The 15,591-nt window shown below is 32.7% G+C and overlaps 1 protein-coding gene across 1 annotated transcript in view; it reads left to right on the forward strand.

The window, feature by feature from the left end:
- Positions 1-15,591, forward strand: part of LOC126886124 (protein-L-histidine N-pros-methyltransferase-like) — a 376,323-nt gene that overhangs the window by 271,217 nt on the left and 89,515 nt on the right. The window contains exon 3 of the mRNA XM_050652968.1: positions 13,936-14,145. Coding sequence (XP_050508925.1) covers positions 13,936-14,145 — 210 coding nt within the window. The remainder of the gene's footprint in view (positions 1-13,935; positions 14,146-15,591) is intronic.

Here is a 15,591-nt window from a genome sequence, read left to right on the forward strand (position 1 = left end):
CTTTTCCCGAGGCAACTTTTGTTATAATAGTTATTTATGAAACAGTTCGTGAAGTATGCTTTTTGCGAACGCACGCGATGTTTATAGCACAAGCGACAGCGGAGCGAGTGCTATACATCGCGTAAGTTCATACATAAGTTTCATACAATATTTTATCTACGGTAAACAAATAAAAAAACTGTAACTCTTCGTCACTAGAATTTATTTCTATTCTACAATTTTTAGAATTTTGACATTTAAAAATTCTAAAATCTTTCAAACCACAAAACTGTCAAAACCTTTGTTGTAATTTATTGCTCATTATGTCATCACCATGATAACGCGAAAGTTAAGGATATTTGATTATATGAAAGTGTGTCAAAAACTGTGCGAAAAAGTAAATCCCATTTAAAATACATTGTTACTTCACGCCCACTTTAAATTCTTTACGCACTGCTATCTATAATGACAGTTTTCACAAACTAAAAACGTATACATAATATGACATAGAGTAGATAAATATTTTTTTCTACGACCGTTTAATAATATGCTCATTATTCGCTGTTTTTGAATAGATAATAACACCCATTACTTTACCCGTGAGTAATCGTTCATTACTCACAGGCTGAAGTTACTCACGAGTCGTTACTCACGGGTTGAAGTTAGATTCTAGTGGTGCATTTCACTTTTAATATACCTATTAGCAAATAAAATTACTTAAACTTGTTTATTTAATAAAATAGTCATTGTAATTTATATCAACAATTAAATTCGAAAAATGTTTAAAGGATTTTTAACTGTAACAATGGGTTAGTATATTTTTTACGTTTAAATTTCAACATTTGACATTTTAAGATTGACGTTATTCAAACGTAAATATAAACAATCGCTAATAATTCCGTAAAAGGGCTTACGGATATGAAATTTATATCAATGAATTCTGTTTTACTTACTGTTGATTGTACAATAAATTTTTATTGAGAGCACACGTTCCTTTTCGTGTAATTGCCTTAAAATATGTCTTATTTTTAAAAGCCACCTCCATTCCATGAAACTAATGTCAACTGTCTGTTTCATTGTTTCGTAAGCTTAAAGAGGGCAATTCTAACAGTGTTGCCATAGTTATATAAAATATGTTTTGTTATCAAAAATAAAATCTTTCGATTTTGAATAATGTTAGTAGTTGATAATTATATTTTCTACTAACCCAAATAAAAACGGTCGTAGAAAAAGTATAGTATTCTACTTGCATGTAATGGCTATTACTCACTCTGATGAATTACGACACTCGCCTACGGCTCGTGTCGCGCAAACTTCATCATCGTGAGTAATAGCCATCATTACATGCTGGTTGAATAATATACTATTTTCTCAAAGCTGTACTATAAACGGTTCCTGAGATATGGCCGAGAGCCATTCTTATTGGGACACCCGGTACATATATTTTTAATGAAAGTATATTTTCAAGTTCATTTTTTTATAAATTGTTTTGATTAAGGTAACAATTAAATATTCAATCGCTGGATACGGACTATTTATCCAGAGGTGTTCAAATTATACAAACAATTACAAACGTTAGATAAAACTCATTCAAATTTCATTCTTCGTTCTGCGCTTCCCTTCATTTTCAGTCTCAATATTTCGGTACAAGTATAGGGGGTAGAAATATTCTTTGGTAAAAGGCATTAAAAAGCCATCGGACGACAATGTCCGGCTAGAGGTGACAGCGCGATGCCGTTCCATCCCCTCGCGGCGGTCGCCAATCAACCCCTGCTAAAAAACTCGATCAATACATAAAAATTTCATATTGAAAATGATTGAGGGCGAGATGTAGACGAGAGGAGGTGAGGAGACGGACAAGGAAACGCCGGAGACGGGAGCTCCATTTTCCTCTTTCTTATTAAACTATTTTTCTTCTCTCGGTAAAACTTTATTATTCTCCAGAAAACTACTTTATTCCTTAAAAGTCAGAAAAGTTACCAGAGATCAAAAAGTATTAATTAGGTTTGAGCGATTCGAAGAACCGAAGAGGACTTAGAGGAACCTTTTATGAACTTAATAAACTGCAAGGGTTTAAAGTTTTCAAGAGTTGGAGATCGATAATATTAGTTCCGATGGATTCAATGTCTTATTTTATTAGGTTCTTATGATTTACTTAAATAATGTGAACTACTAATGTTTGCCAAATAGAACATACCATGTTTTAATTGCAAGATTAATTTAACGATTTAAGATTATATACATTATTATTTTTTATATAACCAGGTCTCACTCTCTTTAAGGGGAAGATTCATTTTTTCACTAAGATAGTAAAGAGGATAAGTATCATATGTGTACTACCTTATACATTATCCATTATCTCCTTATTTGTATCTCAAGATCACTTTACGTGCCGATCTTGTCATAGTTTTTAGTTTTTTAATACGCAGATTATTGTGTTAAATATATTAGGAAAAATTAAAGATTACCCATGAGCGATCATATTATACACATATTTTCTATGTTCCAGAAAATAATGAACTAGTACCAGTCCTATAAGAACAGCTTACATAAGTATTACATGTACTTGCGTGGGCCAATTTTTTTTTGTGACACGGTGAGAGAAAAATACAGCGTGTTTTATATGTTCGTTCATGGGTAATCTTTCATTTTTCCCACTGTATATTTATTCCCATCAATCAATTTACATTGTCTAGTCAGTTTATTAATTAATATGATATTCAGTCTATTATGTGGCACTGGTTGATCTGTGATGAGTTGATATGACCAGAGTACCCGGTATATATTTCTAATGAGGAACCTGATGGGTTTTGAGAATTCCCTGTTTATTTTATTATATATTTCCTTTAGTTCTTGATAAAGTATCATACTGAGTCATACCTGAGTTTTGACGAATGCCTGACAACAGTTTGTATGGTTATTATGAATCTAACGTTAAATGGTTATTTGGTCTTGACATCGATATGGACATTTGTCATTTTGCATCAAGGGCGGATCCAGGGAGGGGGCCATGGGGGTCATGGCACCCTCCGAGAATTTAAAAAAATAGAAGTTTTTAGTTTCAAACACATATATTATGTAGAAAACAGGGGATAAATATGTCTTCTGGACTAGAATTGAACAAAACCAGTAACAGAAGCTTCAAGAATGACATATGATGTTTTGTAAATCAAAATGTTGATAATTTTACAAAGTACCAATTGTTAGAACGACCTTGGAAACCATCAAAATCGTATCAATTTCGATATTCTGTACACATAAAGAATAAAAAAGAAATGAAGCGTTACTTGGGTCATCAGCACTTAGAACAAAGGAGTTGGTTAGTACCTTTGTACATTCAAAAGGGATTGTTTTGCAAGTATTGAATTTTATTTTTTTTTAATAAAAAATATGGTCACAATAAAGGGATGACATTGACAGCCCAAAGCCTTGTCACAAAACCTTTAACATCTTTCGCCAAACTCATGGGCAAAGACGGAGCCATACAAACCCATGAAAAAACATCATACCACAAGGAGTGCTTTCAGGTGGGCCTGGATTTTCTATAAAGTGATCGTAATCGCAAAAGTCAGTCATTAAACAGATAGACTCGCAGAGGTCTAAACAGATACAAGAAAATAGAGAAAGACTACGACCAATAATATTTCTCTAAGAGGCCATCGTGATGATGGCCTTCTGCTTCTGGACGAAGATGCTGGTTAAGCAGCTGGTTAAGATGCTGGGTAAGACGTTAAGGTTTAAAATCGCATCAGGAGATAAGGCTTTTAAACAACACCTATCCACAGCATCTTCCCGAGTAACATACATTAGCAGCCTAGTCAAAATCAATTAATAACATGTTGTGGTGAAGAAATAATTGAACAAATAATGAATCAGGTTCAAAGTGCAAATTATTACTCTGTCCTATTTGACGAAATGACCGACGTATCCCACGTGGAACAGCTTTCTCTAAATTTGAGAGGCATACACAATAACAACATTCGTGAAAACTTTGTTAAGTTCAAAATCAAGAAAGAGGGAAAGAACAAGGTCTGACAGGAGAAGCATTGGGAAAAGTAGTATTAAACTTGTTGAAAGAACTGCTCTTGGATCCGAAGAAATGTGTAGAAATTGGTACTGGCTTTAATAATACTTTAATAAGGATAAGTTTTGAATGTCTTTATGGCACTCAAAAGTGTATGAAAAGTGCCTGAAAACTCACCATTGTAACAGTAATTTTTAAAAATTATCCCCAGACCCCCTGATACCCTTCCCCAAAAAAAGTTTATGGCCCCTCCCGAAAATCGGTCCTGGATCCGCCCTTGTTTTGCATGCATTTTGTCTTTGGTCATATATTTCAATTAGTTTTTGGTTGCCTGATCCTGCATGATATGTAACATATCCATCTTATTTCAAACACGAAACTAGTATTTGTTGGAATCTAATATTCAACTATAATTATTATTTTTGTTAGCGTTGCTTAAATAAATATACGCCGCCTTCAATAATCTTCAAGGGCCACCGACTTCTCAGAATCATAAAAGTTAATTAGATACACTGAACTCTTGCGTAAAAGTGTCATGTTACATATAAATGTGGGAAGTGTGTTTTTTGTGGTAGGTAGTCTGTTCGAATATTTTGTAGAAGAAACATCTCTTAATTTCTTTGTATGTATTATTGTAATAATTCCGTTCGGTTAAAATAAAAATAGTTTATATCTTTATTTCTATCTTTTATTATCTTATATTTCTAATAGGTTCTGGGCCCAGTATCGTATTAGCTCACCTGTATTAAGATAATAATTAAAAGTGTACAGTCGCGAATAGTAGTCGTGTTAACCGAAATAATGGCGGAAAGTGCGAAATATAACGTCGAAAAGTTGAACGGTCAGAACTATCAGTCATGGAGTTATTTAGTGAAAATGTTGCTCATCAATGCTGATCTATGGCAAATATTTTCGAAGGAGTTTCCATCAGAAGCAGACCGAAACAGTTCCTGGAAAAAAAACAAAATGATAAGGCTTTGTCAACTATAGCCTTACTTGTCGACGTTAATCAGTTAGTGCATCTCCGGAATAAGGAATTCGCGCGCGACGCGTGGGAAGCGCTGAGGGAGTTTAATCAAAAATGAAGTTTATCTGGCATGGTGTTTTTGTTAAAGAACATCTGTAGGCTATCGCTAGAGGAGACTTATCAAGCGCACATCAGTTTATTCTTAGAATCGTTGAATAAATTGGCCGCCTTAGGGGAAGAAATTAAGGACAGGTTCGCAGCAGGAATTTTGCTGTAAAGTCTTCCAGACTCATACAGTTTTTTGATTACAGCGCTGGAAAGTGGGCCATCGAATGAGTTTACTCTGGAACTTGTAACGAGTAAGTTAATCGATGAGTACAGGAGACGTCATGGAGCTTTAGGAAGAAATCAGGAGGAGTCAGTGATGAAATCAGCATACATGGGTAACAAAAATAATGGTACTGCAAGCGCAGAAGCAAAGCAGTGTTATTTTTGTAAGAGGAAAGGTCATTTTAAACGATGTTGTTTTAAGTACAAAGCGTTTAAAAAGGAAAAGGCCAAGAAAGTCATTGAAGGTGACTGATGATGCATGTTTTATGGTCAATTATAGCTCAAGTGACGGAAAAAGGGATTCTGCTTCGTGGTATGTGGACTCAGGAGCTTCAAGCCACATGGTTAATTGCAAAGGATTCTATACCCAATTTGACGGCAGCAGAAAGGGCAATACTCCGAGGTTCAGGGTATAGGGACAGGATTTATTGAGTGTGTGACTGAATCGGGAGTAGAAAATTTAAAAATCGACAATGTGTTGTATGCGCCGGGATTAAACTCAAATCTGCTTTCGGTGAAAAAGTTAAAAAGTGCGGGACATAATGTGCAGTTCGATAAAAACGAGTGTAAAATCGTTTTACGCGGAAAAGTGATCGCGAGTGCGAGGCCTTCATCCGACTTATACAAGCTTTCAACTGTGGACCATGGACTTAGTGTTTTCGAGCACCCCAGTAACTGTCAACATACGTGGCATAGACGGTTTGGACACAGGGACATGGACGCAGTCAAACACTTAATTTAAAAGAAAATGGCATTCGGGATTGATATCAAAGACTGTAGGATTAGGGAAACTTGTGAATGCTGTATGAAAGGTAAAATTGTACGTGAGAATTTTCCGAAATTTTCTCAAAGCAATACATTTAATATTCTTCACTTAATACATACGGATGTTTGCGGTCCCATGAAGACTGTTACTCCAGGAGGTAAACGTTACATTTTGACTTTAATTGATTATTTTTCTAGATATACAACTATATATTATATATATAATAAATTTTATTAAATCATAAAAATGAAACGGTAAAATGTATAAAAGAGTTTATAGAATTTACGAGTAATCAGTTAGCTAGGGTTCCAACAGTAATTAAGTCAGATAGAGGTGGCGAGTACGTAAATAATAATTTAAGGGAATTTAAAGGGTAAAGGTATAAAAATTCAATATACAGCAGGGTACTCTCCAGAACAAAACAAAACGGGGTTGCAGAGAAAAAAAATAGGTCGCTGATTGAAATGGCTAAATGCATGCTAATATATGCGGGTTTAGCAAAGAAATTTTGGGGGGAAGCAATGGTGACAGCCAACTATTTGCAAAATCGATTATCCACTAAGTAAAAAACGCCCTATGAACTGTAGCATAAAGTATATTCGACGGACACATCTAACACCTATGAGAACTTAAGTTGGGAACAATCCCATGACGATGACGGTGATTCTAACTATCAATTAGATACAGATCTCGATATAGAGAATTCAGGTGGTCGTAGATCTAGCAGAGTAAATAAAGGTGTTTCACCTAAGCGCTGCATAGCAAAGTTAACAGAACTCCAAGAAGTAGAGCCTAGAAACTTTAAAGAAGCGCTTAAAAGAAGTGATAGGGAAAATGGAAGCAAGCTATGGAAGAGGAAATCACGTCATTAAGGAAAAATTTTTGTAAAAGCAATATTGATACATGTTTATATATCAAGGTAATAAATAATGAAAGGGTTTACGTACTTATATACGTGGATGACATTTTAATAGCAGCAACAGATACACACGTAATTGATACATTTGAAGACAAACTAAAATGCAATTTTCAAATAACGAGTCTGGGGTTATTACAAAATTATTTAGGTATGAAAATTGAAAGGTGCGGTTAACGAATATATAATTTAAATCAAGCCAGTTATATTGACAAATTGTTAAACAAGTTTATGATGAAAGATGCAAAAGAGTCCAATATACCGCTGGATGTTGGATACTATAACTTTAGCAGAGAAAAGCCGATGAAAAACAGTGAAATATATCAACAACTGATTGGTGGTTTATTATATATTGCGGTAAATACGAGACCGGATATATTGGCAAGCGTCACCATACTAAATCAACAGAATAAAAATCCAAAAGAAGTAGATTGGAACGAAGCAAAGAGAGTGTTAAGATATTTAAAGAAAACTAAATATAAAAAGTTTATTTTAGGACAACAAGGAACAAATAGTGCATTAAACGGCTATGCAGATGCTGACTGGACAGAAGACAAAGGAAACAGAAATAGGTTTTGAGTTATTCGTGGTTAAAAATTGGCCATTTTTATTGAAAAATGACAACTTTTCGGACGGTTTTTTGAGAATACCTTCAGAACTATGCATCTAAGTAAAAAAACTATCTAAAACATTTTTGTAGCTTATAAAAAAACAAAGAGATTTGTTCCTTCGTAAGTCTTCTAGTTATAACACAAAAAGAGATATGCTAGGTGAAAATAGTTTGTTTTTTTGGTGCATGCTCAAATCGGTGTATTTAACTTGAAATAACAGAGAAACGCTCGATTTTAGGTATATAATGCTACCAATACCTTTTGTAGTACTTGAAAAGGCCTTTAAAATAAGTAATATTAAATGTCGATTACATTCAAACTAAACGAGATATGCTGCAAAAAAAAATTGATGACTAATGTATTTTAAGAAAAAAATGAGAAATATATTTAATCCCTCATCCATCATAATTTAAATTCATCCTTTTCCTTCTACAATACCGTTTATTATAGTGTTAATTCTATGTTCAAAATGTTGGACGGGTTTAAACTGAATGGTTTTTGAAAAAAATTAAATCAAATTATAGAGCGCCGTTTTAAATTTTCTTAAAAATCTTCCTTTTTCTCTATGTAACTTGAAAATGATTAGAGTAATGAAAAATAAACACAAAATTTTTATCTAAAAAACCCTACATTTTTGTACAGTATATTTTTGGGGTATCTCTTATCATTTTCGAGTTACGTGGAGAAAAAGAAAGAATTTTTAAAAAAATTTAAAAATGCGCTCTATAATTTGATCTAATTTTTTATTTTAAACCCGTCCAACTTTTTGAACATGGAAACAACACTATCGTAAAAGGTATTCTAGAAGGAAAACGATGCATTTAAATTCTGGTGGATGAGGTGTTAAATACATTTCTCATTTTTTCTTAAAATACATTTTTTTGAACTAGAACCTTTAGCCACGTAATTGTATAACTTATCACTAACTCAGGTGTAATGTGTAGTGTGTGTGTTGAGTCTTGTTACTTTGCAAAGTCGACGTCATTGTCTTTGCAAAGAGACGCTAATTGTATCCGAACGTCTGCGGTCCCTCCGGTGAGTACCGATCCCACAAGGACAGAAACTATTTTCGTTTATTAATTTATAATAAATGAAAAAATTTCTGACCCTGGCGAGATTCGAACTCACTACCATTCGGAACTTTCGATCCAAAGGTTAGGCGCTCTTACCACTGAGCCACAGAGGGGGTCTTAAAATACATTAGTCAGAAATTTTTTGCAGCATATCTCGCTTAGTTTGAATGCAATCGACATTTAATATTGCTCATTTTAAAGGTTTTTCCAAGTACTATAAAAAAATTCTGTACTAATAATGGAGGTACCATAAAAAATAAATATGTTAAATTTTAAAAACCTATCCTATCCCTACCCTATTACATAAAGATTCTTTGTAACTAAAAATCATTTTAAAATTCTGGTCGTAAAAATCGGAGATTTTAATTATTGTGAGTGCTGAAAATATCCAATTTTATTGCAGGACAAGGCGATGGAATACAAACTTGCACCATAAACGTGAAACGAATATTTATATTGTGATGAGAAAATTCTCGGATACAAAAATACTTCTTTCATCCACAAAAATTATTTTAATTTTAGAGTGGTTCGACATAAATTTTTCAATGTCACCAATAGTCCAATCAACAGCCATTTTCTCGTGGAATTTTGAGAATCAAGGTCGATTTCCTTGAAAATTTGGATTTAGATAGTAATTATAACCTTTGTCAAAATCTACTCTACGCCAAACCGGGCTTTTGCCCTGGGGGTGAAAACAACCCCATCTAGGGGATGAACATTTTTTCAATCAAAATAACTACGGAAGTCGATAGATTGACCAATTCTGAGTAAATTTTGTTCTATAAATTTTTTTGCAAAGTTGATACTTTCCAAGTTATTAGCGATTGAAACTATGCATTTTTCATTGAAAAAACTCACGTTTTTTAACCATTTTTCATGAATAACTTAAAAAAATTAATTTTATAGAAAAAATTATTAAGAACAAAATTGTAGCTAATAAAAAAAACAAAGATATTCGCGTCGGAAATACCTATGTAAACCCAATAACGTCTTGAGTTATTACTCATTAAGGGATGGTTATTTTCGAAGAACCTCGATATGGAGAACTTTCAATCGCAAATAACTCGAATGTGGTGCAATTTTTTGGGCGAACTTAAGAGATATCATTACATTAAAAAACCTTTCAAATGAACTCTAATGAAAGTTTTTTTGCATAAGAACTGACTCACTTATATGAAGAAAAAAAGTCGCTATTTGCTTTTTTTAATTAAACCCTTGTCATTGCAATCCTAATAGAAATTAATAACTCTTCACTAGAAATTAACTTTATTTAGGTATAGTTGATACGATTCATGTGATTTGATCGGTTTGAAACGCTTAGTTTAGAAAAAATAGTTGATTAAATCCAAAATTACATTTTTATAATTTTCTAAAAAAGTGCATTTTTCTTAATAGTCCAAGTAATGGAAGCTTAAAATAGGACAAAACCTCGCAATTTTTACAGAATGGATCGATTTGCTTGACAATTTGAGAATAAGTAGTGGATAGTCCAAGGATCAAAATCTATATCATGCCGAAAGGCGCTTTTACCATGGGGGTGGTTGCCACCCCATCTCGGGGGTGGAAATTTTTTATTATATTTTAATCACAAAAGTTGGTAAAAACGTTCATTCTAAGCAAAAAACGTTCTATACATTTTTTTGATAAAATTGATAGTTTTCGATTTATTCGTTATAAAAAGTGTTAGTTTTATATCCAAAAAATCAATGTTTTTAATAAGTTTTCTGCTAATAACTCCATAAGTTGTCGTTTTATCAAAACAATTTTACTTAACGAAAATGTACCTTTTAAAAAAATGAACAAAACCGTTTTTTTTTTAATTTTCTTTAAGACCAATAGTAATCGAGCTAGGCTTTATTATATGTTGGCTCTTCTTCGTCAAATGCTAAATATTTTAGTTTCAAAGTCAAAAGACGGGAAAACTATGCATTTTTCGAGGACAACTTGTTTAAGCTAATTTAAAATATCTATCTCCAGAAATAAAAAAAAAGTTTCTAGCTCAAAAATTAAGTGACTTATAATGAAAAGAATGTCAGTCCCTATTTTTTTTTTCAGCGAAAAAGTGATCGCAAGCAACCCCCTAACCACCACCCTAATTAAAATTAGTCATTTACCTTATTCGGTCTTTTGTATTTATGTATTGTTAATAAGTTCTAAAAGTTTGACCGGCTTAAAATGATTATTTAAGAAAAATGGAGTTAAAAGCGAATAACGCAATTTTGTAGTTTGGAAAAAAATGGCCTTTTTGTTCAGAATAGCAAGATTAGCATCAGATATACAAAAAAATGTTTAAATATGAAATTGTTGCTTATTTAATTCCCAAGAACAAGGTTGAGTGAGCTATTGACAATTAAAACTTGTAATAACATGCAGAAACCACCTTTACCAACCCTTTCAAAGTCACCTCTTTCTGCGACTGAAAATTTTAAAAAGATTTAATATTAATAGGATTGATTATAGATCTTGTAAAAACCTACATAATTATTTTTTACCAAACTTTCTAGGATAAAAAATAAAAAGTTACGGTTAAAAAATCAATATTTTTCTGAAAAAAAAAGGAGAAATCCAATCCAATTGTAAGCATAATAATGTAAGTTAGCGGTTTTTAGTCATTGGCCTTATTCATTCTTATTTATTTATGTATTATTAATAGATTCTAGAAGTTTGACGGGCTTAGAATGATTAGTTTTTAAAAACTGGAGTTAAAAGGTAATACCGAATTTTTGTAGTTTGGTAAAAATGCCATTTTCTTCAGAATAGAAAGATTAGAATCAGAGCTACGAAAAAATGTTTCAATATAAAATTGTAGGTTATTCAATTCTCAAAAATTTTGGTTTGAAAAAATTTTTTCTACGGCAAAAATTGAGTGAATCGTAAATGAGTATATCGCAAAACATTTATTTTTTCTATACAAAGCTATCACTTTCGATAGCGAATAAATCGAAAACTATTAATTTTATCAAAAAAATGTATAGAACATTTTTCGCTTAGAATGAAAGTTTTTAGGGACTACAAACCTATAATTTTAGAGATGTGTAATTACTACTGATTATTTTATTGAGGAGACCCCACTGATTCGTTTCTTTGTTAGTGGCCTAAAATGAAAACGCCCAAAACTGTGAAGTATTTTCCTACCAGCACTCACTTAACAGTTCTGTTGTATTTAAATGTCATTGTGTTATCTATTTTTATAGAACAGGTTGTCTATGAACGTTACTAAACTGAAAATTTATTAAAAATACCAGGTGTTGTTCCTAAATTTTTAGGAACTCATAATATTTTATTGAAACCTGTTTAAAACAGTTTACTCCAATGAGGCTAATAGTCTAAGAGCTAGTGAACCCTTCGACTAACGGTCGTCCTGTAAGGCTAGAAATTTTTCTAGTGATAATTCATAGCACATCAAGGCTAAAAACCATGACCTGGCAGGCCTCAGCGGTGCACATGTATCTACCAGGTGAATCGAAAAGTGCAAATTTAGGGGGTAAAATAAACTTTCTCCTGTAAGTTTTAAATTTAAGTATGTGTTTGAGTAAGTCATTTAAAAGAAATGTGTACAATGACAGGCGATTCTAAAGAGCATAAGACCTTGCCAGGCGAGGGGAAAGATTAGGGGTTTTTCCTAAATTTATTTTTTTTGCATCGAACAAATTTTTTTTAAGTTTTTTGAATCATTCCAAACAGAAAAGGTCTTTAGTGATTTTTCTCTTAAGTTAATAGTTTTTGTTATATAAGCGATTGAAAATTTTGAAAATTGCGAAATCGACCATTTTTAACCCTAAATCGGACATTTATCTAAAAATTTCAAAGTTGCCAAGGTAGGTAGATATTCTTTAAACATTGATTGATGAAATCCCAAAGAGTTTTTTGCAATACAATATCGGAAACCCCTTTGTTTTTTAATTGCTAATCAAGCGGACGCGACACTGTAGTATAAGTGAGGACGTTTGAGTTGGCATAAATTCATTATCTCGAGAATGGGCAAATTTCAAGAGCAATCCTCAGACAGGTCGATTTTTATTTTTAAATTAGGACTTTTTGGCATATATATAATACTAGTGACGTCATCCATCTGAGCGTGATGACGTAATCGATGATTTTTTTAAATGAGAGTAGGGGTTGTGTGATAGCTCATTTGAAAGGTTATTTAATTCTCTATTCACTAATATAAACATTAACATGATTATTTGTACAGGGTGTACAAAAAATTTTTTTTATTAAATTAACTTTGATTAAATTTGACAAATAGAAAAAAATTTTTTTTTGTACGCCCTGTATAAATAATTATGTTAATGTTTATATTACTGAATAGAGAATTAAATAACCTTTCAAATGAGCTATCACACAACCCCTACTCTTATTTAAAAAAAGCATCGATTACGTCATCACGCCCAGATGGATGACGTCACTAGTATTATATATATATATATATATACATATATATACCAAAAAGTCCTAATTCAAAAATAAAAATCGACCTGTCTGAGGATTTCTCTTGAAATTTGCCCATTCTCGAGATAATGAATTTATGCAAACTCAAACGTCCTCACTTATAATACAGTGTAGCGCCCGCTTGATAAGCAATTAAAAAAACAAAGGGGTTTTCGATATTTTATTGCAAAAAACTCTTCGGGATTTCATCAATCAATTTTTAAGGAATATCTACGTACCTTGCTAATATTGAAATTTTTAGATAAATGTCCGATTTAGGGTTAAAAATGGCCAATTTCGCAATTTTCTAAATTTTCAATCACTTATATAATAAAAACTATTAACTTAAGAGAAAAATCACTAAGGACCTTTTCTGTTTGGAATGATTCAAAAAACCTAAAAAAATTTATTCGATGCAAAAAGAATAATTTTAGGAAAAACCCCTAATCTTTCCCCTCGCCTGGCAAGATCTTATGCTCTTCAGAATCGTCTGTCATTGTATACATTTCTTCTAAATGACTTACTCAAACACATACTTAAATTTAAACCTTACAGGAGAAAGTTTATTTTACCCCCTAAATTTGCACTTTTCGATTCACCTGGTAGATACACGTGCACCGCTGAGGCCTGCCAGGTCATGGTTTTTAGCCTTGATGTGCTATGAATTATCACTAGACAAATTTCTAGCCTTACAGGACGACCGTTAGTCGGAGGGTTCACTAGCTCTTAGACTATAAACGAAACCTCATAAATACATTATTTTCTAAAATCTACGCAGCGAATCATTCGTTTGATTTTACACTTGGACAAGATTTTAACTATAAGTTTTTGGTTGCAGGTGGCTTCAAAGAGGTTCTATGTTTGTGGTGTCTCAACCTCAGGTGAGAAAACTGTTAGGAGTAGATGAAGACTGGAAATGCAAAAGCCTTTTAGATATAGGAGCAGGAGATGGAAAAGTTACGGACCAAATAGCGCCAATATTTCATAAGGTTTATGCAACAGAAGTTTCAAGCACCATGAGAACATTACTTCAAAAGAAAGGCTATGAGTAAGTGATCAACACTTTTTTATAAGTGTAAATATAAGTTTGTAGAATTACCAGAGAACGGCAGTTCTCGCCAGTGGTGCACACCCACACCACCCTACACGCGACACTATACATACACAAAATTTTCGATTTTCTAAATCTGACGGAATTGAAAATTGTACCAACTCCCATCTTAAAGTTTAGGAAAAGACTCACCCATTCATATATCAACCATCCATTTTGGTCCAAGGGTGTGGATTTTACGGCCCTTCCTATTTAGGGCCTGTTTTTCGTTCTCATCCCCAAAACTCCCAAAAACTTCAAAAATTTAAGTCCGACCTTTGCGGCTTCTAATAGTACTGATCATTACCTTTCCAACGGATGTCTAATTTTGAAAATCGGTTATACCATTCAAAAGAGACAGGAGAACCGCAAATACACCAAATCAATAGTGTTGAGTTAAGCTTTCAAATGGTGTCTAAGCCGTCAGGATCAGATATACACACGGCTCAGTATCGCCGAAAAACTGAAAAACTAAACTTTGAAAATTTTGGTTTTTCGACAATTACTCAAAATTTCAACCTACGAATTGCGCCAATAACTGAGCGTTTGTAGAAGAATTCTAGACGAATCTGACGATGTATACCTCATGTCCGGGAAAATTTGAATTTTTAAGTTATATTCTTCATAAGTTTGATCAAATCTATTTGCATCTGATACTACTGTATGATGCATGTAGATGTAGATGCATCAGATACTACTTGTCAATACGTTTCAAACTCATATTTAGTGATCAAAATCAGTTAAGCCGTTTAGAAGTTATTAAGCTACAAAAGTATAATAAAATTAATGATTATTCCCGAAATGGTTTACGTAGTTGTAGTGGTTACGACGCTAATATTGATCTGGCAACGGGCAATCCGAGTTCATTAACCGGCCATCCCAATATTTTTTTTCAAACTATTTCGAATAAAAAAAATCTAGTGTACATTCGATGGACACTAGATCATTTGGGAGATAATGCGACAAATGCGACTATTTATAAAGCTTAACGTGTAATCGAGAAAAATTGCATTCAACTTCATACATTTAATTTATAAGAAAAAACTTTGAGAAAAACTCCTGATACAACAATAAAAAAACCGCTAAACGCCGTAAAAATGAGTGGCGCATACAATATTCCAGCTACAAAAGCAAAAGATCTGATATGAATATTACGTGGCGCAAAAATGTATTTTAATTTTGATGCAAAATTAAGTTTTAGTTTTATTTTAAAAGATTTTTCCATAATATTTGCTAAATTTGAAGTAAACGCGCCAAAAAAGAGTTTCAAAATTCAAACTGTATCAAAGTTACTCTTTTGTGGCGCGCTTTACTTCAAATTTAGCAAATATTATGGAAAAATCTTATAAAATAAAACTAAAGTTTTATTTTGCATCAAAATGAAAATACATTTTCGCGCCACGT

Source organism: Diabrotica virgifera, chromosome 6, assembly GCF_917563875.1.
Source record: "Diabrotica virgifera virgifera chromosome 6, PGI_DIABVI_V3a".
In the NCBI taxonomy this organism is placed as follows: domain Eukaryota; kingdom Metazoa; phylum Arthropoda; class Insecta; order Coleoptera; family Chrysomelidae; genus Diabrotica; species Diabrotica virgifera.